Here is a 23,760-nt window from a genome sequence, read left to right on the forward strand (position 1 = left end):
GTGTTTCATATGTGCGAAGCAACGATTGGACGCACGCATTATGTTTTACCGTGTTTGGTGAAGTAATACAGGGACGCGTTAAATTTTGTAGCATCTGAAAAAACTATCACACGTTCGCACGTGATAAAACACTATTTTTACACGCAGTTTTTTTTAACACGTGCCGCGCGGAGATGCTCTTAATACACTCTGTAGTCGTGTTGACATCGTAATAAAGCTTGGACAAAGCCTTAGGAGGCAAACTTTCATCATCAAAAGAAAAAAAGAACTTAACCACAGATTTAGTCACATTCCTCATCGCACACGGCATACCTTTCGGCTTTCGCCGCCTCCGCCCCTCACCGGCGTCCTCGCCGTCCCTTCCTACTCGCGCCCCCCTGTCTTCCTCGCTGGGCTCATCTGGCAACTGCCCCCACCGACCGACCGCGTCTCCACCGCCTCCCCGCGTCTGTCCGCCCCTCCGCCTCTGTGGTCACATCCTCCCACCGCCCGAGCGACCTGGAGATCCGCCCGGACCATCTTCGCTGCAAAAGCTCGCCGGAGGACTCGCCATCGCCGCAGAATTAGGCGTCGCCGGATATGGCCATGGCATCACCTCGGCAAGCCGGGAGGCACATAAACATCGAGGGGATGGCGCGTCCGGTCGCCGTGGACCACCGCATCAGCCTCCCCTACTACTTCCGCATCGCCGACAATCTTCTCCGCCAGGTCAAACCCTAACCCCGAGATCCCCGTGCTAGAGTAGAGCCTCTGCTTCGCGATCTCGTATTTTGGTGCTGATACTTCTGCATGTGACGGCAGTTCCGGGTTCAGGGACGCTGAATCCATCTGTATTTGCTGCACACTCAGCGTACATACTGTCAATTAGCTCGCGGGCGTGTAACATTTGGGTCGTTTTGTGTGGTGCACAGGCGAACATATACCGAGAGGAAAAGAACCTCATCGACCTGTACATTATCCTCCTGAGATACTCGAGGTTCGGTGTCCCGCGTTAGTATATCTTACATTAGCTTGTTGGTTGTTACAATATCTTAAGCTTGGTGTTGATGGTATGCTGACCACTGTTTACTGGCAGCCTGTTGTCTGAGACGATCCCGAAGCATCGCGATTACCATGCATTCAAGTCAAGAGAAAAAGAATTCCTGAAGAAAGGGCCGCATAACTCTGATGTATTACCTCTCTAGGCTTAACTATTATTTCTCCTACTGCTTCAGCATTTATTAGATTGCTTAAAGAGTACTCCCTCCGTTCCTAAATATAAGTCTTATTAGAGATTCCACTAGAGACTACATACGGAGCAAAATGAGTCAATCTACACTCTAAAGTATAACCATATACATCCGTATGTAGTTCGTAGTGAAACCTCTAAAAAGACTTGTATTTAGGAACGGAGGGAGTAACATAGAAATGTAGTGTCATAGTTTGCCCTTTTGAATTGGAATGGAAATATGTCAAATACTTATGCTGGCTAGCTCAATTTTTTTGTAGAAACTCTTGAATGTTATCAGTGAGCTAGAGTCTCTGAAGCCGATTGTGAAACAGCAAATTGCTGAGCTTAATAGACGGGCTGCAGAAGAACGTAATGGTCCACATGAAACCTATGCTGGAAATGGTGCAAGCAGTAGGACAGATCAGCTTGCTGCAAGTCCATATATGATGCAGGTATACCCTTTATTTCCCATCTTGAAGTTTTTATGCCACCCTTTTGAACAAAGGGTTATATAATGCATATTTCTTGGCATCTTTCTTATACTATTACCTCTGTTCGGAAACAACTGATGTGGTTTTAGTTCAAAATTTGAACTAAAACCACGTCAGTTATTTCTGAACGGAGGGAATATTGTTTTATTTCTTTTCCATGGGATTTACTTTTTCCTCATGCAGCCAGCGTTTGGAAGCTCAACAGGACCATTGCAGAAATCGTCCTCTAGGTGGAACCATCAAGAAGCATCACAACAGGGTGTTGAACCTGATAGGCATCTAGTCAAATCGTATGTGTATCATTCGATCCTATTAATATCCATGTTATATCAAGACCAATCTTATTTCGGAATTGGCCACATGGTGTCAAATCCTGTCGGTGATTCGGAATTGGTCTTGGCATTTCTTAGAAATAAGATTTTGTTTGACTGCATTTTGGTTAACATGTATCCTCCTTTTCTGACTGTTCTCTATAACGAAATGAAAAATCAACGCAATTGAATTTACACGGCTACTGAAAATCATGTCCTAATTTCTATTCATCTGTAACTCATCTAATCTCTTTGGTTATTTGATCCAACTTGCTACAATAGATGAACCTCTACTTCTTTTTACTGCTATAAGCACATGAACTGTCATATATAGCAGTTTACATACTGTATAGTCGTTGGCTAATGCTTTCTTGTAATAATTAGGGAGAAAATAATTTGCATCTACTGTGTAAATTATGCAGATATGCCAGTTTGCCATATCCAAAAGATGAAACACTATCCAGACATTCAATACTTGGTCCGAATGGGCTTCATGGCCAATGGACAAGGCCTGTTACTGGTGTCAAGGTATAATTATTATGTTCTCAATTTGCTTCATCTGTTCTCTTTAACGACATGAAGCTATTGGTTTATGAGTTTTATAACTGCTTGTTGCAGATCCAGTATCCAAGTTACCCTGAACTGACCCAAAGCAATATCCCTAGGTGAGAACTCAGAAAGGTTTTAGCGTATTCTCCATTTCTTTGTAAGATGCCAGTCCATACAGCTAATGTAGCTATAGCTATTTCTGATTACTTGCCCCTTTTGCTTCTGCAGTTTAGTTCCAGCAATCTTGAACCAAAATGACTCACATGGTCCTAATACAACATCGCTGGATGGATTGACAAATAACAATGGTGATATGCAGTCTGTTCTCTCACTTGATGATGGTCAGTGGTCTCTACCAGTAAAAGAGACAGCCTCTGTGTCTCCTGCTAGTTTCGAGGAAGAATTCTCCCAGCTGAATATCAGACAGCCTAACCCCCCACCAGTCCTGGCACAAGTACATCCCGAGCGTAGACCGATTTCTCCATCAAGAGTAGCTGATCCAAGACCAGGAGCTGCTACCTGTGACACAGGACGTTTTCAAAATTTGCATGTGGTAAATACTAAATCCAAATTGCAGTTTCTTTACTTTGCCATGGTATTGTTCCAGACCCGTTGTATTCTTAAGCATGATTCTTCTATCCATATTTCATCTGTAGCAAATGTAGACTTGTACCTCTTGACCGTTATGTTGTTTTACCTTGACAGCCAGTGGCGTTAATGGAGTCTTTTCTGCGACTTGCTGAGGCAAATACTGCAAAAAATCTGGAAACATGTGGGATTCTTGCTGGTAACCTGGTATATACCTCCCCATAAAGAAAATACAAGGAATATTATTTCTGTTCACATAATTAACATTTCTATATGCTTATGTAGAAAAAGAGAACTTTTTATGTGACGACACTGATAATTCCTAAGCAGGAATCAACGTCTGATTCAGTAAGTTGTTTTTCCTTCTGTATTTTATTTCTTCCATTAGATGTTAACTCTCAAGTTAACTGAGCCCTTTCTCTAAGCAATTTATCAGGTTGATGAGCCTTTTGTAATTCTTGCTGCTCTTATACCTTCTTCATATAATATATTATGTATCGGTAGTTCACAGGGACTGGTGATTGCTTAGCAGAACATTTGAACAATTTGGACTGATGCTCATGATTGCAAACTCTAAATTGTACATGTTGCAGAGCAACCTAACAAGTTTATATACGTTATCAGAAGAAAATGTGACCAGTGAAAGAGTTTCCTTTTATCTAACTTTGATTTAGATGCTCTTTATGATTTACTGTCATATGGCTTAGAGTCTGAGCGCAGTGAGCACTGTAGGTTTCATGTCCATGCTTGAATTTTAGTAAATTGATTTTATTAGTGGCTAGTGGCTAATGCTGCACCCGCCATAAGCTCATGCAAGGAGCCTAGGGTTTTCTCTTTTTTCTCAGTTAACATATCACAGTGCAGTACCCAAAATTTATCACTTTAAGAAATAACTTGTTTTTCTTTTCCAGTGTCAAGCTACAAATGAAGAGGAAATATTTGAAGTTCAGGACAAAGGCTCACTTTTCACTCTCGGTTGGATTCATGTAAGTTCAGCTTAACAAATTATTGTTCTTGACTTATCAAGCTGATATTCGGATTTTTTAGTGTCCTGTTCATTTGTCCTGTATTTTAATGATTGTACCTAAGGGAAATGTTAGCTATAATTTGTCCTCCTGTTTTAGTTTCTACTAATGATGTCAATTTAAGACATTGATCCATAATGGCTAAGTGTGGCTACTCGGACTATTAAAGATAGCAAGACACATTGAACTAGCATGACTGTTGCTACTCTGCTTAAGTACTGTGAAAGGGGTCCATATTGTGACTAAATTTTTTGAAAGCCTACTCTGCTTAAGTACTCCCTCTGTAATAAGATGTTATAGGTCATTATAAAGTAGTGACCTAAAACGTCTTGCATTTGTTTACAGAGGGAGTATTTGTTTGTTGATGCATATTAGTGCCCATGTTGCCATATGTGGGAAGTTCATTGTGCGCTTTTCAAAAGCACCCAAGAAATTGCATGGATGTAGTACACATGAGCACACCTAACAAATTCAAAAGTATCAATCCTATGCTGAAAGAATTTCCGTCATATCAAATATATTTGAGTGGCTGGGGTTATCTATTGGGAACTTGTTGAGGCTAAGGTTATTGTTCAACTCATTCAGTACTTTAAATTGCTACAGTTTAATACTCACTGTGGGAGTTTCGTGATGCTCAGTTGTGCCGAAAGCACCATTTGGTGTCTCTGTATCCTAACCTATGATATTTTGATAATTAAACTCTTTTTTAACAATTTTATGTTCTTTTTCAGACACATCCGACACAGACCTGCTTTCTATCTTCCATTGATCTTCATAATCATTATTCGTATCAGGTAATCCCCATGTGCCATACTTCTGTTGTAGTAATTGTTGTTTGTGTTGTGCTTTGCACTCACTGATGCCATGTCCAGCAACTAGTTGTTCTGAGCCAAAAAAGAATTTCAATATGTGGCTGTTGTTCAGTAGTGGCCCAAAGACGAATTTAAATGCACTATAGCAATGAAGCTGGGTTGTAATTTCTCGATCAATAGAAAAATCATTGTTGTGTTTCTTGTATGGTTTTGCTTGACACAAATATCTGGAAACTGGGTTCTTTGGGACGTTAGAGCACTACAGCCGGACACCTCAAACGACCCCTCATACGCCCGCGGACGCGCCCGGTCAGTGACTGGACAGGGGAGAGAAGGAAAAAAGTGATCCAACCAGACCCCTCATATCATCCCTATACGCCCGGGCTGTCCGCGAATCCTCATATCCATCTCAAATATAGGGAGGATATGAGGGCTCGCGGGCGCGCCCGGTCAGTCCACCACGTAGAACGCGACCCCACCCTGGACCACCTTTTCTTTTTCTTTATTCATTTTTTTCTTTCTCTCTTCCTCTCCACCAATCACGTGCAAGTGACCGGACATACTGTTGGTATGCCGGTTTGCCCGGCAAACTTGGCACGACATCCTGGCCTGGACACGCATACCAGCACAACCCCCCACCAGCGAACCTACACTCATAGACTGGTGGCAGAGGGCTAAGGAACAGACACCCTCGGCGCTGCATAAAGGCCTGCAATCAATCGCCATGCTTGTCCCGTGGATGATTTGGAAACACCGCAATGAATGTGCCTTCGACAGTGTGCGACCCTCAGTAGACACATTAGTGGATAAGATCAGAGATGAGGCCAAGTGTTGGGCACTCGCTGGGGCACAAGGACTACGAGTTTCCTGCCCACATCCTGGGATGTACACTGACCGGGCGCACGATCCATGTATAATCAGCCTCTTAGGAGGATTGTACTTTCCATCTTTTCAATGAAATGAAACGCAAAAGTGCAAAGAGTCTTTTGCATTTTCTCGAAAAAACTGACCGGGCGCGTCCGCAGGCGTTTAGGGGGTCATATTTGCTATGTCTGGCTGTAGATGCTCTTACATCCCTGAGATTGAGAGTTTGTAACAGGTGACTGCTGGCGGCTCACTTTGAGAGAATTCTTGTAAAAAAATCACTTTATTCATTATTTTACTCACCTAAGATAGGATTCAGCTAACTGTGATGTCTCTGTTACTGACTTATCTCTAATTCAGCTGAGCCAAAAATGATGGGTTTCTCAAAAAAAGAATTGATGGAATTCTTTATTGTTTATGGAATCCTTATCACTAAACTACTGTAGTAACTAAACACGTGCAATGAACGTTTGGGAGGGGGTGCATCAGCATGCTATTCAGGAGGCAGTGGTGGGTGATTCGTAATTTACAGCAAGCCTAAGGGTATTAGGTGTGTTGTGCTGCGCTGAACATGGAATCAGTATGGACCTTTAGATGTGGATGGCTGAGCGGTTAGGATGTTCGGGATCAGCCACAGCTGGTGCCTTTTATGTTAGTGGAGATGTTGTGAGGATCTACATACATACATCTTGCTGTCAAAAGCAGACTGTGACAATATCATTTGTTAGCTCATTTGTCAACTGCTTGCTTCTTACATGTTTCATAAACTACTCCAGCAAATTCATTAGTATTCTTAACTTGATCCTGTGTTTGGCGTTGTTGGCTCCAACAGGTCATGCTTCCTGAAGCAATTGCAATTGTCATGGCGCCTACCGATACAACAAGGTATATGTTACATTGGACTCACATGCAGCTTTTTGGGCAAATTATTGCTGATTTCATGGTTTCAATTTTCATTGATGTAATATTACCATCCTTCATTTCAGCATTTCTTAGCCATAGATTAACTAAATACTATAATTTCCTTGATAACTGGAGGAAATAGTAGTTCCTAATTAAGACCATGAATCTACAAATGATTATGTATACACACATGCTTTACGTTCCTCCCCTGCAGTTACCCTCAGTTTAAGTGAATCCATTGAACCTAAAATAAACAAACACTCCATATCAATCAATGTTGCTTAATCCTTCCCGAAAAAAATCCTTGGAAAATACGCATACTGTTGTTCGATGTCTTGAAAAAATAATTTACAATAGGTGCTGTCTGTTCATCCGATTAGACGATCTCATGAATTTGTATTTTCTCTGAGCAGGAAACACGGCATATTTCACCTCACGGATCCAGGTGGCATGGGGGTGATCCACGATTGCCAGGAGAGTGGTTTCCATCCCCATGAGGAGCCTCTAGATGGCACTTCAATCTACGAGCATTGCTCTCATGTGTATATGAACCCCACTGTGAAGTTTGATATGATCGACCTCCGTCGCGTGTGATGCAAGCCTGATTCTGATAGAATTAGGCGTTTATACATGGTAGATAAGAAACTTGTACCTTGCCGCGGAACATAACAATATATAGTACATACTGGAATTGGTTGCTTTGTGAGGTCACGCGTCAAGCGCCCTTCCTATTTGCCTCTTTGGTAACCACTATGAAGAGTGAGTTCTCGTGTCTCATTTTTTATTTCATTTTGCGGGGAACAAGGAGATATTCATCATTGAAAGAGAGACAAACATGATGACTGATTTGAACTGTAAAAAACAAATTGGGCACAAACAGAATGAATGTTTATATTACTGCTATATTTGACAAGTGTGCATTTGGCTCTCTACATTGTTCTTTTGTCATAGGTTTCTTTGCACTTTGATGAATTGCCCCTGTTTTTGAGGGAAACAAGAAGACTTTGCTCCGTACTTTTGTTAATTTTCAAGATAATAAATACAAAAAATAGGTTTCAAAAAGGAAAAAAGAAACTCTACAAGCTGCAGGTATAAATACAACAAAGAAGAGCCACAAAGGCTCAAAGCTATAAAAAGGACTTAGCAACTCCATTGGGGCGACCCATTTCGTCCGTTTGGATCCGCACGGACAGAAAAGAAGGCCCAATGCGTCGACCCAAACGGACGCTCCTCCTCGGTCCTGTGCCGTTCTTCCTCCTCGCTCTCGCGGAGTGCGGCTGCCAGCGTCGTCTGGTAGGCGGTCTCCGCCTCCTGGTCCTCGTTGTGAACGACGGACGGGGGTGGCGGAGGGCCTGGCTGCACGTCGCGCCGGCGCTGCTTCTCGTGTTCGAGCACGAACCATACCTCCCATTCGGGAGAGTCGGCCACGTAGATGGGGTTGAGCCGCTGCTCTTGCGTCAGCTGCCATCGCCGGCAACTCACCTCCTCCGCGTGCGCCCCGCGCCGATCGCGACAGTCCTGGGAAGGGTCATGTATGGGTACGACAACGGGATGCGGTGCTCCCAGTGCCATTGTGCTTGGTGCACCAGTACGCTGATACGATGGCGAGCCCGGCGGGAAGACGCCGACGGGGGGAGCGCGCGGGGATGGACGGCGGGGGACTTGCCCTTGTTTTGTGCAGAGAAGCCGACCATGGGTGCTCGCTAGGGTTTGGTCGTCGATGAGCGAGCAGAGAGGTGACGAGATGGGGACGGGTGTGTGTAAGCCGATGAGGCCGAACCTCACCGCACGCTCGGATTAAAAAAGACCAATTGCGGTCGCTGACGCATAGGCCCGTGGAGGGCGACCGTCATTAATTATGTTGATCGCGGGTAGTTGGGGCGTACACCGAAAGGGCGCGCGTCCGCGACGCATTTCAGTCCAAATTTAAGCCGAAAATAAATCGGGACGAACGTGTTTTGATAATGAATCTGTACATTGAGCCATCACTCTTATTCCTACGGACGGATCAAAACAGAGGGCAGCGGACGGTGTGTCAAGACCCGAGGGCAATGCAGGTGGTGTTCTTGCGAGAGAAAGGGGAAAGTATGGCCTCAGATCCGAGATGTATTAAATATAGAGTATATTCGTTGCTCAAAGGCAAATCACAAGGGAATCAATGCTGAGCTCAGCCACAACCCGGCTACTTTATAGGCGAAGGTTTTACCCCACAGTAACTCTACTGGAATTACCGACAACGGCTACAGTTCTACGGCAATGGGAAGTGAATAGTCTCATCCAACGGGTACGAGAGAGATACATTAGCAGCCGTTGGATAACTGACGAAACTGCAAGTGTTAACTGACGAAACTGCAAGTGTTCTTCTGAAGATGGTCCTGACATTGCCCCCTTCTGGGGCACGACGTGTCCTCACGGCGTGTTCTGGTCTTGGCGCCATTGTGATGTCGTCGTCTTGAAGAACTCCGGGAAAGTGTACTTGATAAAATCAGCATCTTCCCAAGTAGCTTCTACTGGTGACAGATTCTCCCATTGTACTTGCCACTGGACCACAGGAATGTTATGTCTCGGGATTTGTCGAACCTGAAGAACTGGAGCAGGACCCATCTTGACAGTACCATCAGCATTCACCATTGGTAGATTAGGACTAGGAATAGAGTGAGATCCCACATGTTTCTTGAGCTGGCTAACATGGAATACCGGGTGAATCTTGACATGCTCCGGAAATTGTAATTTGTAAGCAGATTTGCCAATCTTTTGTATGATAATAAAAGGACCATAAAATTTGTTCTGTAATTTGAGAGCTCCTCTGAAACCAAATGTTGCCAATCTATAAGGTGCCATTTTCAAATAGACCATTTCTCCTACTTGAAAGGATCTTTCCACTCTTTTTAAATCAACATATTTCTTCATCCTGTTCTGGGCCACCACTAGATTGTGTCTGAGTTGTTCCAGCATCTGTTGCTTAACTATGAGAAAATCATGTGCTTCCTCATCATCTGGTCCAGGTATAGCTAGTTCATTGATCATTGGGGGAGGATAACCATATAATGCTTGAAATGGAGGCATTTTTAAACTTGTATGATATGTGGAGTTGTACCAAAACTCTGCTAAAGACAGCCAGGAAAACCATTTACTAGGAGCAGTAGTAGTCATGCATCTGAGATTAGTTTCTAAACATTGGTTGATCCTCTCTGTTTGTCCATCAGTTTGGGGATGGTATGCTGTACTGTATCTCAATTCCACTTTCAATGCAGCAAAGATATCCTTCCAAAGTTTGCTGGTGAATATCCTGTCCCTATTTGAGATGATCAGCTTGGGAGGGCCATGTAACCTGATTATTTGATCCACAAATGCTTGGGCCACACTCAAAATAGCGTAAGGGTGTGCTAATGGAATAAAATGTGCATATTTAGTGAATCTGTCCACCACTACCATAATAACAGCATATCCTTTTGATACTGGTAATCCTTCCACAAAATCCATGGATATGTGTTGCCAAGCTAAGTCTGCTACAGGTAGAAGATCTAACAATCCTGGTTGAAGACAATTTTCATGCTTAGCCCTTTGGCAAATAGGACAGGAAGCAATGAATTCCTCCACTGATTTCTTTAAGCCAGGCCAATAAAATATATGCTTAACTCTTTGATAGGTGGCTCTATTCCTAGAGTGTCCCCCTACTGGTGAACTGTGTAGAGCTGAAAGTAACTTATGCCTTAATGCAGGGATATTACCTACCAAAATTCTGCCCTTGTACCCGATGATGCCTGAATGAAGTGTGTAATCAGACTCTGTTTGATCTTTCTGTAGCAGTAATCTTTCCAACAACACCTTACTGTCTTTGTCTTGTTGGTAACTTTCCACTAGATCTTCTGCCCAAGTAGGAGTAGCTACTGATATTGCCATATAGCCAGGGAGTACTCTAGACAAAGCATCAGCCACCTTGTTGTAAACTCCTTTCTTATATTGAATTGTGAAGTTGAATTCTAACAATTTCATCATCAACTTATGTTGTATGCCATGAGTTAACTTTTGATCAGTGATGAACTTCAGAGACTGATCATCAGTCTTGATTGTCAGATCATTTCCCAGCAGGTAGTGTCTCCATCTCTTAAGAGCTTCCAAAATAGCTAGAGCTTCTTTTTCATAAGTTGATAGAGCAGCATTTCTAGGGTAGAGAGCAGAGCTATAGAAAGATATTGGTCTGCCTTCTTGCATTAAGACAACTCCTATTCCTTTTCCTGAAGCATCAGTTTCTAGGACAAATGGCTTGTTGAAATCTGGTAGTGCTAGTACTGGAGCAGATATCAATGCTGCTTGCAATTGTGTGAAGGCTGTATCTTGAGCTGCTTGCCAAGAAATTTTTCCTTTCTTTAACATATCATGAAGGGGTCTGCAAATCACTCCATACCCTTTGATGAACCTTCTGTAATATCCTGCCAATCCCAGGAAACTTCTTAGTTTAGTCACTGTATCAGGAATAGGCCATTCAGCAATTGCAGATATTTTCTTGGGATCTGTTGCTACCCCTTCAGCAGAGATGACATGTCCCAAGTATTCTACTTGTTGAGCAGCAAATACACACTTGGACAACTTAGCAAAGAGACTATGAGTTTTCAATGTTTCCAACACTATTTTGATATGCTCCAAGTGTTCTTTGAGATTCTTACTGAATATCAGTATATCATCAAAGAACACCAGCACAAACTTTCTAAGATGAGGTGCAAATATAGTGTTCATTAACTCCTGAAATGTACCAGGTGCATTGGACAATCCAAAAGGCATGACTAAGTACTCAAAATGTCCTAAAAAAGTCCTGAAAGCAGTTTTTGGTATATCGTGAGGATTCATTCTTATTTGATGATATCCAGACCTCAAATCCAGCTTAGAAAAATAAGTAGCTCCATGTAGTTCATCCAATAAATCTTCAATGACAGGAATTGGGAACTTATTTTTAACTGTCAAGGAGTTTAATCTTCTGAAATCAGTGCAGAGTCTCATGGAACCATCCTTTTTCTTCACCAGTATAACAGGAGCTGCATAAGGACTTTGACTGTGCCTGATAAAATGAGCAGCTAACAGTTTTTTGATTTGATCTTCCATTTCCTGTTTCTGATGATGTGGAACTCTATAAGGTCTTACTTGAGGAGGAGTAGCACCTGGTATTAATGGAATGGTATGATCCAAAGCCCTGTGAGGTGGAAGACTCTTTGGTTCTTCAAAAAGATCAGCATATTCCAAAAGTAGTTTCTGTACTTGAGGAGGGGTTTTGCAACCTTGAGGTGCATTCATCATAATGTTGTTGATTTGCACTAAGAACACTTCCACTCCTTTATCTAGCAACTTATCCATTTTCTGTGCTTTTACTTCTTTCAGACTTTCTGCATTAGTAAACATGGCAGTAGTAACTGTCTGCTGTCCTTTTACTGTAAAGCTGAATAGTTGTTTTGGTATATCAAAAGCTACTGGACTCACAGCTGTAAACCAATCATAATCTAGTATAGCATCATGGCTAGGTAGAGATATAGATCTGATGCTGTGTTGTAACTTCAACTTGCCAAATTGGAATGTACATTGTGGTATCACTGCTTCAGACACTAGTGTTCCCTCTCCTGCCACAACTATCAGTCTTGGTTTTACTGGTATTAGCTGACAGTTTGCTTTAACTGCAAAGTCTTGATTTAAGAAGGAAGATGTACTACCAGAATCAAGTAGAGCCACAACTCCTTTTCCATTAATGTGAATGATGACTGTAGGTGTAGGCGCAGTAAGTTGCTGTCCCATAGCAAAAGCAGATATGAACATGGCTTGTTCTCCTTTAGAGATAACTTCAGGTTGTTCCTGATTTAAATTTTCTTCCATCTCTTGTGCTAGTTGTTCTTCTGTCTCTTGTTGCATCATGTGTAGATTAGGAACTAGCTTACATATGTGTCCATGAAGCCATTTATCTCCACATCTCCAGCACTCTCCGAGTTTCCTAATCCTTTGATAATTCTCATTTGATTTTGGTGGATTTGGTGTAACAGTTGCCACTGAAATATTAGATACTTGTCTGCCCACAACACTACTTGTAGTAGGCCTGTTGTAGAAGTTAGAATAAGGCACATTGTTTTTCTTTGTCCAAGTTGAAACAGGAGGATGACAAGGCTCAACATCTCTGGCTAACCAATATGCATCAGTGAGAGTCTGTGGTCTTAAAGGCCTGACTTGAAATTTAATTCCATCCCTGAATCCATTCACAAAGCATCTCACAAACCATAGTTCATTCAACTCAGGGTTTTCTTCTTGGACATCAACCATTAGATCTTCAAGCAGTTTAGTATATTCAGCAACAATACTACTTCCTTGCTTGGCAGAATTAATTTTTTCTGTCAGATCATAAGATCCCTGTTCAGAGAACCTTTTAACTAACTCAGCCCCAAATTGTTTCCAGTTCAATTGTTTCTTCAAAATGCCAGATCTTCTAAGCCAAGTATCAGCATCTCCCACAATGTAAAGCTGAGCTAATGAAACCTTGTATTCTTCTGGAGCTGCAGACATCTGAAAGTATTTGTTGCATTGTCCGATCCACCCAACAGGGTCTGTTCCATCAAACTTTGGAAATTCCATTTTAGGACCTTTGGTTAATGATTTCATGAATTGAGCTTGCATGTCCTGTTCATAAGTTCTATAGTGACCCTGCCACATTTGTCTGTCTCTATTTCCCTGGTAAAATCTGTTGAAAACAGGTGTCTGGACACCACCTCTTGCTGTTACAGGAGTACCCATAGCACTGCATTCTCATTTCTCTGCTGGTTATCATAACCAGGAGGAACAGGTCGTCTCTGCACTTTCAATGGAGGTAAGTTTTGTGTTTGGATCTCTTCAGACTGTTTTGTTTTCTGTTCCTCTAACTCCAACTGTTTCCTTAACAGGTCATTTCTGATTTGCTGCTCTTGCACATTCTCGTGATGCAGAGTAGGGGAGCGCACTATCTGACTAGAGCTAGCTTGATTAGCAGTACCCACAGCTGTTCCCACAGGTGGAATGATGTTTTGTAACACTAAACTGATACTAGATAGTTGCTTACGGAGATCTAACACATCCTTTTCTATGCTACCCACATGTAGAGAAATGTCACCTTGCTTAGCACCTATGGAGTGCATGTCAACCTACAGTTTTGACACATCTGCTCGCAGAGCAGAACTATCCTTTTGCAGGTTGCCAAATTCATCTCTCAAAGATAAAAGATCCTGCACATCAGCTTCATCTATAGTTCCTTCACGACCCATCTCCTTGATCTCAGCCCTGGTGAGGAATTTTACCACGGTTCTACTGCAACCCTTCCATAGACTCAGATCCTGCCGCCGCCTAGATCCACGCCTCCAAAAGCATACAGATCAGCGCTAGGAGATGGAATTTTACCGATCAAACATTGTGTTCGATCAACCACTCCTGCTCGGCTAATCTATGCCCGAACGAAACACCGCCACCAACGCCACCAGAATCGTGACGAAGCTCGAACACCGCCGCCTACGCCGCCGTAACTATGCCGATCTTCCTCTAAAGGGTGGGAAAAGGGTGGGAATCATGAATCAGGGAGGTATTATCTCATTCTATCATCTCTATGGCCGAGAATCGGTTGCTCATGATACCAATTTGTCAAGACACGAGGGTAATGCAGGTGGTGTTCTTGCGAGAGAAAGGGAAAAGTATGGCCTCAGATCCGAGATGTATTAACTACTCCCTCCGTCCCAAAATAAGTGTCTTAACTTTGTACTAGCTCTAGTACAAAGTTGTACTAAGCTTGAGACAGTTATTTTTACCCCCCACAGTAACTCTACTCGAATTACCGACAACGGCTACAGTTATATGGCAATGGAAATTGAATAGTCTCATCCAACGGCTGATATGAACCGGTACGAGAGAGACGTCGGATAACTGACGAAACTGCAAGTGTTCTTCTGAACATGGTTGTGACACGGTGGTCACTTTGGAGTTGCTCAACCGGACGCTAGAAAACATCAACCGGGTGGTTCGAACCTAGCGGCCGGTGTGATGCGTGTTTGCTTGCTGCCGCTACGCCGTTGACCCCCCCAAACCGGCAGGTCCACTCTCCCTCTTGCGAGCCGCAACAGCCCGCCCACCGTAGCATACGACCGGATAAACGGTGCCACCGGGTTTCCTGCGACAGCGCGTCCCGTGGTCTCTCTCGCTGACTCGTCAAGCCGCCAAGCCGAGCCGAGCCAGCGGCGACCATTTGGCCTGCTGCTCCTCTTCCTCCGCCCACCTGCTCCTCGGGCGGACCTCCCTCGCCTCCGCCCGTCCGCCCGCCTTCTCGCCGGAGCAAGTCAGGCCGGGTCGCCTCTCCGGGAGCATCTGCGTCCTCGCCGCCGGATCCCACCTCTGTCCGCCCCAGCTCGTCGCCGCCGGACACCCCCAACCTCGCCAATCCCGGAATGAGGTAGCCGGAAGGGCCCGATGGTTCCGCCTAATCACTCTTCCTCCCTCCCCCCCCTTTTTCTCTCATGGGTAGGCTTATGACCTGCAAGTTCGTGTATATGTTGAATTTGTTAACCGTGGATTCAGTTGAGGAGGACCCCTTTTGCTCTGTCCCCGCGCAATATGTTAGTATAGGTTTTTTTTTTTTTGGCCCCGTTCTAGGTGCAGTGCATCCCCATGTTCATGTGCCCTTTATGTGCTATGAGTGATTAGGAACCCAAGATATCGCCGGTATGCTGCAACCCATACTTCACTATCTGAATCACAGTGATGTTTGAAAAATATTTTCGCAGGGTAACTATCGCGATGTTTGAAAATCGGCATGCTCAGTGCCACAGCTGGGCTCATCTCAGTTATTACATATTAAAAATGCGTCATGCAGTCGGATATTTTTCAGCGGGTATTCGAACAGATCCTTTTAGTTCGATTTCATGTAGAGCAAGGGTATGTGGCGACTCTTCTGGAAAAATGCAAATGCTTATAGTTTTGCTTCGCTGTGATGCATTTTGAAGTATAGTATGGAGTATGGAGTATGGAGTATGGACATGTGAAAACTCTCTCGGAAACTGTTAATGCTTGTAAGTTTGCTCCACTGTGATGCGTTTCGAAGCATCATCGGTTTCATATGCATGCTTGACCAGAGTGCAAAAATGGACCTATTGATAAACATAATATATGGAGATTCATGCATTAAATAACTGGATTATTGTTGATTGCAAGCACTGTTTTACCTTGTAGAATCCAACAGCCAGGCATTCATGTGGATCCTGGCACCCCTACCGGGAGAAAATCACCGGAGATTACTACAACTAGTCCACTCGTGAATGGAGGAAAGGGTAAACTCTGGGATGAGATTGGAGGACAAAGTGCACTTGCAAGTCCCATGAGGAGAGAGATTGGGAACAGGCATGTAAGCTTCTCTTGATCTATGCGTTATTTTGCGGGCATTTATGAAAATATCAAGGAAGCATTTATGGCCCGAGCTAACACAATGCACTGTGCTCTTGGATATCTCCAGACCTTTGATGAGGTCCTTCTCTGTTGATGAGGTTGACTTGGAAGATGTTGAGGCCTCAAAAGATCGAGATAGGCGGTCGCACTTCCTCAGGCTCCCAAACATTCAGAATCAATCTCTTATATCTGGTCTTGCTTACTGCATAGCATCCTGCAGCATGATTTTAGTTAACAAGTTTGTTTTGTCTGGCTATGGTTTTAATGCTGGAATATTTCTGATGCTTTACCAGGTATATTGCTATGGCTGACCATATAGTACTTCTTATGCAATCTTTGTTTTCCTTCTCGTGGATATGCTACGTGGGTAACACTGATAGTATTTTCTTCATCATGTTATGCTGCAGAACATTGTATCAGTGACCATAGTTTCCACACTGTCCCTCTCCGGTGTTATCCCAACTGAACCACTAACATGGAAGTTAATCAAAGTTTGGTTGCCTGTGAACATCATATTTGTCGGAATGCTAATTACAAGCATGTTTAGGTACGTATCGGATTTTCAAATCATTTTGGTCTGAGGACAGTTTTCTGTGCCGTTTATGCTGGTCTGTACTTGTATCATTTTGGTATCGGGACATCTTGTAATTTTATCGAATTTAAGCAAATATTTTATGTTTCTATTATATAGTCCCCGTTTCGGAAAATATGAATACTTCTCTCTATTCATTTGCCCCCACTCACAGAGCCATGCATAAAGGAACACACATGGGATATAGCTCGTTTCTCCTTAAATTAGTATTGATGCTTAATAATGTTTGATAGCCCATAGATTTCATTTAAGGGTAAAATTTTGTTGTGCTGAGGTTTGTTTGCTCTTTCTCTGTTCATGTTCAATTAGTTAGTTCTGACGATGAAAACCTGAATAAATTTCTAAGTTCTCTGAACATTACGAGTTGAGCATTTCCGTATGAGCTGTGAAGAAATTTTTCCTTAACTTGTAATAAGGAAATTCCAGAGAAGTCCTGACATTTTCTGTACCTTTCAGTTTGAAGTACATCAATGTTGCGATGTTGACTATATTGAAGAATGTCGCCAATGTTCTTACTGCTTCTGGGGAAACCTACTTCTTTAAGAAGCAGCATGATAGACAAGTTTGGATTTCTCTAATGTTGATGGTATGTAATGAATTTATGAATGTTTGGGCAGGATTTGAATGCTCTAGGGGCCTTATTTTTTTCTTCTGTTGCTGAGTAATAGTGTGTGGTCAATTCATTGATATATATCTAATCATAGGTGTTCATGAAACACGACTTTAATTAACACAATATTGGGCCCTTAAAGACCCTACTCGTCTCTCTGTTTCTGTAGATAATCTCAGCCATTGCAGGAGGAGTAACAGATCTGTCATTTCATGCAGTTGGCTATACATGGCAGATCTTAAACTGTTTTTTAACAGCATCATATTCGGTATTATTCTTCTCAATGCCACTGAAAATTTACAAATATACAGCCAATTATCAAACTGTTACTCTTCCCAAATGTTTTAGATTCTTACGTTCAGTTCCTAGATTCGCACTTTGGTTTATAGGACAAATATCTTCAGTTGTGAGATACCTCCATATAAATCTTAACAAATGAACTGTTTGCTTCCAGCTTACATTGAGGCATGTAATGGACAGTGCGAAGGAGGCCACCAGGTCCGGGAATTTGAATGAGCTTTCAATGGTTTTACTGAATAATGTTCTTTCACTACCATTGGGAGTTATCCTCGTGCTTGGTTTTAATGAAGTGGAGTACCTCTTGGAAACGTAAGCTTCAAACTTCACTCCTTCACTTGTTCTATGTTTTAGCAGGAACCTAATAACTAAATGGATACCGTGGTTCCTCCTACCAAGATACAACTATTGTCAGGAAAGTGGTGTATAGTATCAAACGTGTTATCTGCTGGTAAAAAAAACATGGCTTAGGCTCCTACCAAGATACAACTATTGCATCCCTGAAAAGAAAAATACACAACTATTGCAGGTGGCACATCTGATGGAACAGTTTGTTATAATTGCAAATACTACTTATGCCTCACGGAAAGTGAATTTGCAGGCCTCTCCTGAGGATGCCTACGTTTTGGATAGTCATCACCGCCAGCGGGGTTTTGGGGCTCGCTATCAGCTTCACTTCGATGTGGTTTCTTCGTCAGACAAGCGCAACAACATATAGGTACCAAATGAATCTTACCAGCGTCTCTAAAACCCTTGCACTTTTTAACTCTTCTCGAGCTTCCAATGCCAACATTGGCATCCCTGTTATGTTGCAGCCTTGTGGGCTCCCTCAACAAGATCCCTCTCTCCATTGCCGGGATCCTTCTCTTCAAAGTCCGCACGAGCATGGAGAATTCCATAAGCATTCTGTTTGGTATGTTCCCTCTATGACCATATCGCCTTACGGCCACCGGACATATATGCCGCATTTCACTGACGAGGAAACCATATGCGCCTTCGCCCCGCAGGGCTACTAGCGGGAGTGTTCTTCGCCAGGGCGAAGTTGCGCGAAAGCTCCCAGTCATAAGCTGCTGCTCGCAGATCCTACGGAGGGCGAAGCGGGCCGCCGCTCCCTGGAATCGGGCCTCTGGGAAACTTGTGCAGGCGTGAGGTTGTTTCCCAGCTGGCAAAGGCAAGAGACAGCGTCATGTTGGTTAGTTAGCCCGGTGCTTCGTTTTGTTTTTGCTCTCGAAGCCGTCCTGGCCTGGCCTGTCGTGGCTCCTGTGGTTGGTGGTGGATGGTGGCATATATACGTCCTCCTCTGTAAGATACACACACGGTTAGATGCTGCTGAAATCCCAGGCATGCAGCTGGGGGTATAGATCACTGGGTAAATACACACCGGGTAGTAATTCTTGGGGGGCCGAGGTCCTCCTCAGCTGGGCAGATCGCTGCTGTATATTCTCTCGTTATCCTGGAGACACGGTATCTACCGGCTACTCTGAAAAACTGGGCCATGGGAGGGTGGGGTATTCGCTTGAGAAAGGCCTCTCGTTTCTGGGTTCTATCCACAGTGTTTTTCATTGCTGGTCACAGGTGCATTCACCTCAAGCAACGGCACGCGTGTTGTGTCCTAGTTTGCCATCTCTTTTGGTTCCTCCCTACTGTTTCTCTATTGTATTTTCAATTGCTTGCATGTAAGTTTGTGTGGCATTTGACTGCTGCTGTGGCCGTGGCCTGGTCTGGTCTACGCCTCTTGCTGCTGAGCTCTGTCCTTACGCTTTGTCATAATAAATGTCGTGGCAGCTCTCCCTCTCCCCGTGTGAAAAAAAGAAGACGAAAATGTTGATGGGGGGCAGAGGAGGGGACAGACGCTTGAATGGCCTTGGACACGAGACATGACTTGTCACTCACTGGAGAGCCGAGAGGCGGAGGAGGAGGAGTGAGGACTCGCACACGCTCACTCGCTGGAGCAAGTAGTATTGAATGTTGGCTCAACACTGTCCTTTTCTCGCACCCGGCCCAGGTCAGGTTGGTAGGCAGGATTTTGCGATATCTGCACGTGACAGGGCACACTCCTCTCGGTTGAACGCAGGTACCAGTACCACAGTACTACTACTCCACTCCAGTAGCCTTTGCTCACGGCTTCAGTTAGCCATGCATGCACACCACACCACACCACAGGCCTAGAGAAGCAATCTCACTCAACTTCAAACCCTGTAAAAACAAGATAACAAGAGACCGTCAATGGTGGAAAGATCGCATCGAAGTTACTGAGACTCGCTCGCTTCGCTCTCCAGGGGAGCGGCCCGAGCGTCCCCTAGCACCGCCGCGGCCTCCTCACCCGCTCCTCCCCGCCCCCGCCGCCGTCGGGCGTCGCTGCCGGGCAAAGCCCGTGCAGCAGCCGGCGGCGGCGGGCCTCTCTCGCGCGGATGCGCCCCGGGACCGGCCTTGGACGATGCAGCTCGCTCGGCGAGGTTGGGCGTCGGGGCGACGTCCCGGTGGTGGCGGCAAGGACGGCTCGGCGGCTCGGCGAGGCTGGGCGTCGGGGCGGCGACCCGGTGATGGCGGCGTGGACGGCTCGGCGGGGCTGGGCCACGGCGCGCCTTCTCCCCCGCTCGGGTTGGTGATGGTCCAGGCTGCGGGTCCCACAGTGGCGGCTTGGCGGCGTGGTGCGGCGGAGCTCCGGCGCGGGCTGGGTCCTCTAGCGGACTGGAGGGCAGGGCGCCGTCCAGTGGTGCTGCCTCCGCAGCGGCTGCGGCCTGCCCTTGACCCCGATCTGGATCTGGATCTGGTGGTGCTCGGGCCTTGGTCATGGTGGCTTCGGAGGTGTCGTGTCGCTGGGGCTGCCGCGGTGCTGCGTAGAGGACGTGCTTGGTGGCTCCCCGGTGCCGCTGGCGTGGTGGCTTCGTGGGAGGCGTGTGGGCTAGCGGAGGTGTTGTGCGTGGGGTTGTGGTGTTGGGAGGTGCTCCGGGCGAAAGCTTGTCAGGCAAGAGCTTGCCGGCCGATGGTGACGGCGGCTGTGGACGTCGTCTCACCTTCTTGGAGGCAGGGTTGAGGAGTTATCTCCCTACACACCCTCGGATCCAGTTCTTCGGGTGAAAACCTTAGGCCGGTTGGGCCGGACGACGGCGTCGGCATCGTCGCTTCCTCCTTGGGGGCGTCGTCTTGAAGAGCTTTGGATTTCGATTGCATTCTCCAGGGGCTAGACGCTCGCGACATTGCGGTCGGCTGGGGCTCGTCCGGCAATGTGGATGATCTGCGCGGCTTCTTGTGTGGCAACGATGGCCCCTTCAAGCGGAGAAGGATTTGCTGTTGGGTTCTGGTAGTCGGTCTCGTCCGGCGTGTTCGAGGGGTCGCCGTGCCTCTCTTGTCTTTTGAAGTCGGAGTTGTTTGAGGGGGATCCTTGCGGCGACGATGACGTGAAGACGAGTGGTCGGTTCTGGCGCTGACTCGGCGCATGTCCTGTGCTTTTCTTCCTTCAATGCTCGTCGGCTGAGTCGAAGCTGCCTGGTCGTCGGCGCGTGTGGTGGACTTTTTGGCGTTGTCCGACGCAGGCCTCTACGCTTGTCTGCGGTGGAGGCTACATCGGTGGTCGCCGATGGTGAAGTCGGAGTCGCCCTCGCGAAGGCGTGATGACGATGACGCCGGATTACAACCTCGACAGAGCTCTTCCCCTAGGCGGCGTGTGTGCGTTCTTGTGTAGGTTGCCAAGTCGTCTGTGTGCCTTGTCGCGACGGGCGCATTGTGACGGTTTTAGTCCGGTTTTCCGATTATTAACCGGACAACTCTCTTCGACCTTTTTAATGAGATCGGTACCTAAGGACCGCATTTCAAAAAAAAAACCGTCAATGGTGAAAAACGGACCCAACTTCATCGCCGAACCGGGAGGAGAAGAGAGAAATCACACGTTCAAAACACGGCGGTTTGGCTTGGCTGGCTTTTTGGCCAAGGCTGTGTGCTTTGGCTGACGCGACTGGAGTGGAGTGGGTACACATCTTGTGATGGAATTGGAGCCTGTGCGCAAGGAGGAGATGCATAGTAGCGAATCCCTGGGCCTGGAGGACGTGTCCTTGGAAGCGAATCACATGCTTTTGCTTACGGGCACAAGTCCTTCAGAGGAAAAGACAAGGCTACAGCAATGATGAGCGTGGCTCCAAGGCCCCCGAAAAGCTTCTGCCCCGCTGTTTGCTTGACACCCTTTTCCAGAGCCTTTATCGTCTCCAAACAAAAAACAAAGGACACGCACCATTTTTCTTGTAGTAGGAGTGTTACATAAAAACTCGATTTCCATCTTGTGTGTTTTTCCAAACGATTTCGAACAGGCCGGGTATATATGTAAGCAGGCTAGTACCAATGTGCTAGCTGACAGGGCCTTTGTTAGTCCATCGCATCAGAGCGACAAGACAATGCCAAGTGATATCATCAGCCTCTTAATTACACCGCCAAGCTTATGGTACAATATAGGGAACGCCCTCGGAAGCAGCTGTGAACACAACGCCTCATGCAGCTACCCCCTTGATCGATTAGTGCAACACTGGCTCCAAACTACTGCTGCTACTCCAGTACGTAGTGGATCATTCAGCATCATCATCAACTTGTATACCCTAAAAACCGACCAAAACTTGTCCCAACATCTTCTTGTCGCAAACAACGACTTACAGTAGCCATGTGATCTGTGATGGGAGGGATCAAAGATGCTGGAAGCTCGTCAGATCAAACGTCTTCTTTCTTGAGCAGGCGTCGGTCGTCGCTCACGGGCCGAGGATCGGCCTCCTGTCGGCGCACCTGCACTTCCAGTTGAGCGGCTTGTAGTTGGTGGAGCCCTCGCCGTCGTCGCCGCCGCCGAAGGCGGCTCTGGACAGGCGGAAGTAGTGGCTCCCCCCCTTGTCCCGCGGCGCCACCGGCACCTGCACCGCCTCGCACCGGCCGCACATGGCGCACCGCCCCTCGCACCGCGGCGGCCTCGACCCGATCCTCGCCGCCGACGTCGCCTCCGCGCCCTCCGGCACCCCCACCGCCTCTGGGGCCGGCTTCTCCAGCTGGTAATGCGGCGGCCCTCTACCTGCAAGAAAGCGACGGCGACACGATGATGCATCGGCTAGGGGCAGAGCGAGCGAGGAAGATCAGGTGTAGGCACGGCAAGAACCAAGAATGGGGTTGCTATGGAGCAGCACGTACCTTGAGTGGAGGCTAGGCCCTGGGACTGGGGGGATAGCAAAAGGAGAAGCAGAAGCGAGGAGTAAAGTAGCAGCGGCTCCATGAGTGAGTGAGTGAGGGAGGGAGGGAGCTCGATCGGCTGGACTGAAGCGAAGCTTGGTGGTAGCTAAGCAGTAAGCACTGAGTGATGAATGGATGAATGAATGAGGGAAGCAGCCGGGTAGGGTACCGCTCGCTAGCAGCTACTCCAGCTGCTACTTATATCAGGGATCGCGCTCACATGGGCAGGGGTTCCTTGTAGCTGTGGTGCTGGGAATAAATGGTCCACCACTCCACAGAGAGAGAGGGAGAGAGAGGTTGAGGGAGGGGCTGGCCCTGACTATCTACAGTGGTGTGGTGTGGCAGTACCACGGACGATGGCCATTGAATGCGGCTGAGCTCTGAAGCCATAAAGGCTTCGTGCAGCGGCGTCAGAGGGAGAGGGAGAGTGAGAGAGGGGGGAGCACAAGAGCTGTGGGGAGGGGAGAGAGGCAGCAGGAGGGCACAAGGGCTGGGGGCAGGGACAGCGACGCATGCCTGCCTAGCTTTGCATTACAATGCTCTGCTCGTTAGCAGGGGCACGGATTAGCGAGGTCCTTCCTTTGCTTCGGCCATGCGAGAAAAGAAACAGCTCGATAAGAGAGAGGAAACGAAGCAGGGGGAGATGACGTGAGATGAGATGAGATGAGATGGGGGGGGGGGGGGGGGGGGGCAGAGCGCTTTGCGTGGAGCTGGGCTCGTTTCCAAAATAGAGGGGGACCCGCCTGTGCCCCTGCGCAGATCCTTCTTCCCTGCAAGCGAAACGGGGGTCGGGAAATAGGGCGGGCCAAGAAATTCAACTGGCAGCTAGGCTGAGGCTGAACAACGATGCTAGTACTTCTTCATCTTCAGTTCAGTTTCA

At 46.3% G+C, this 23,760-nt stretch overlaps 3 protein-coding genes across 4 annotated transcripts; 2 read left to right on the forward strand and 1 right to left on the reverse strand.

The window, feature by feature from the left end:
• The first annotated feature begins 245 nt into the window (after positions 1-245).
• Positions 246-7,658, forward strand: LOC123447640 (AMSH-like ubiquitin thioesterase 3). The gene is made up of 14 exons (XM_045124250.1): positions 246-708; positions 912-976; positions 1,076-1,169; positions 1,489-1,662; positions 1,885-1,991; positions 2,435-2,540; positions 2,631-2,677; positions 2,790-3,114; positions 3,267-3,356; positions 3,435-3,497; positions 4,061-4,135; positions 4,906-4,968; positions 6,683-6,735; positions 7,167-7,658. Exons 1-14 carry the CDS (start codon positions 580-582, stop codon positions 7,345-7,347), a joined length of 1,572 nt encoding a protein of 523 aa, XP_044980185.1. The 5' UTR covers positions 246-579; the 3' UTR covers positions 7,348-7,658.
• Positions 7,659-14,884: 7,226 nt separating this feature from the next.
• LOC123447641 (GDP-mannose transporter GONST1-like) lies at positions 14,885-19,296 on the forward strand. Of its 2 annotated transcripts, XM_045124251.1 has the most exons (10): positions 14,885-15,193; positions 15,970-16,137; positions 16,250-16,475; positions 16,590-16,729; positions 17,231-17,360; positions 17,554-17,652; positions 17,839-17,993; positions 18,283-18,399; positions 18,497-18,594; positions 18,689-19,296. In XM_045124251.1, the coding sequence occupies exons 1-10, from the start codon at positions 15,189-15,191 to the stop codon at positions 18,745-18,747; spliced, it is 1,197 nt and encodes a 398-aa protein (XP_044980186.1). In that variant the 5' UTR covers positions 14,885-15,188; the 3' UTR covers positions 18,748-19,296. The 2 variants fall into 2 exon arrangements, with proteins under 2 accessions (XP_044980186.1, XP_044980187.1); XM_045124252.1 differs by lacking the exon at positions 14,885-15,193 and having other exon boundaries at positions 16,049-16,141.
• Positions 19,297-22,077: 2,781 nt separating this feature from the next.
• On the reverse strand, positions 22,078-23,298 carry LOC123451081 (EPIDERMAL PATTERNING FACTOR-like protein 2). The gene is made up of 2 exons (XM_045128093.1): positions 22,842-23,298; positions 22,078-22,725 (listed from the first exon to the last, which is right to left on the reverse strand). The coding sequence occupies exons 1-2, from the start codon at positions 22,921-22,923 to the stop codon at positions 22,415-22,417; spliced, it is 393 nt and encodes a 130-aa protein (XP_044984028.1). The 5' UTR covers positions 22,924-23,298; the 3' UTR covers positions 22,078-22,414.
• Between the last annotated feature and the right edge of the window lie 462 nt (positions 23,299-23,760).

Source organism: Hordeum vulgare, chromosome 4H (genome assembly GCF_904849725.1).
Source record: "Hordeum vulgare subsp. vulgare chromosome 4H, MorexV3_pseudomolecules_assembly, whole genome shotgun sequence".
Lineage (NCBI taxonomy): Eukaryota > Viridiplantae > Streptophyta > Magnoliopsida > Poales > Poaceae > Hordeum > Hordeum vulgare.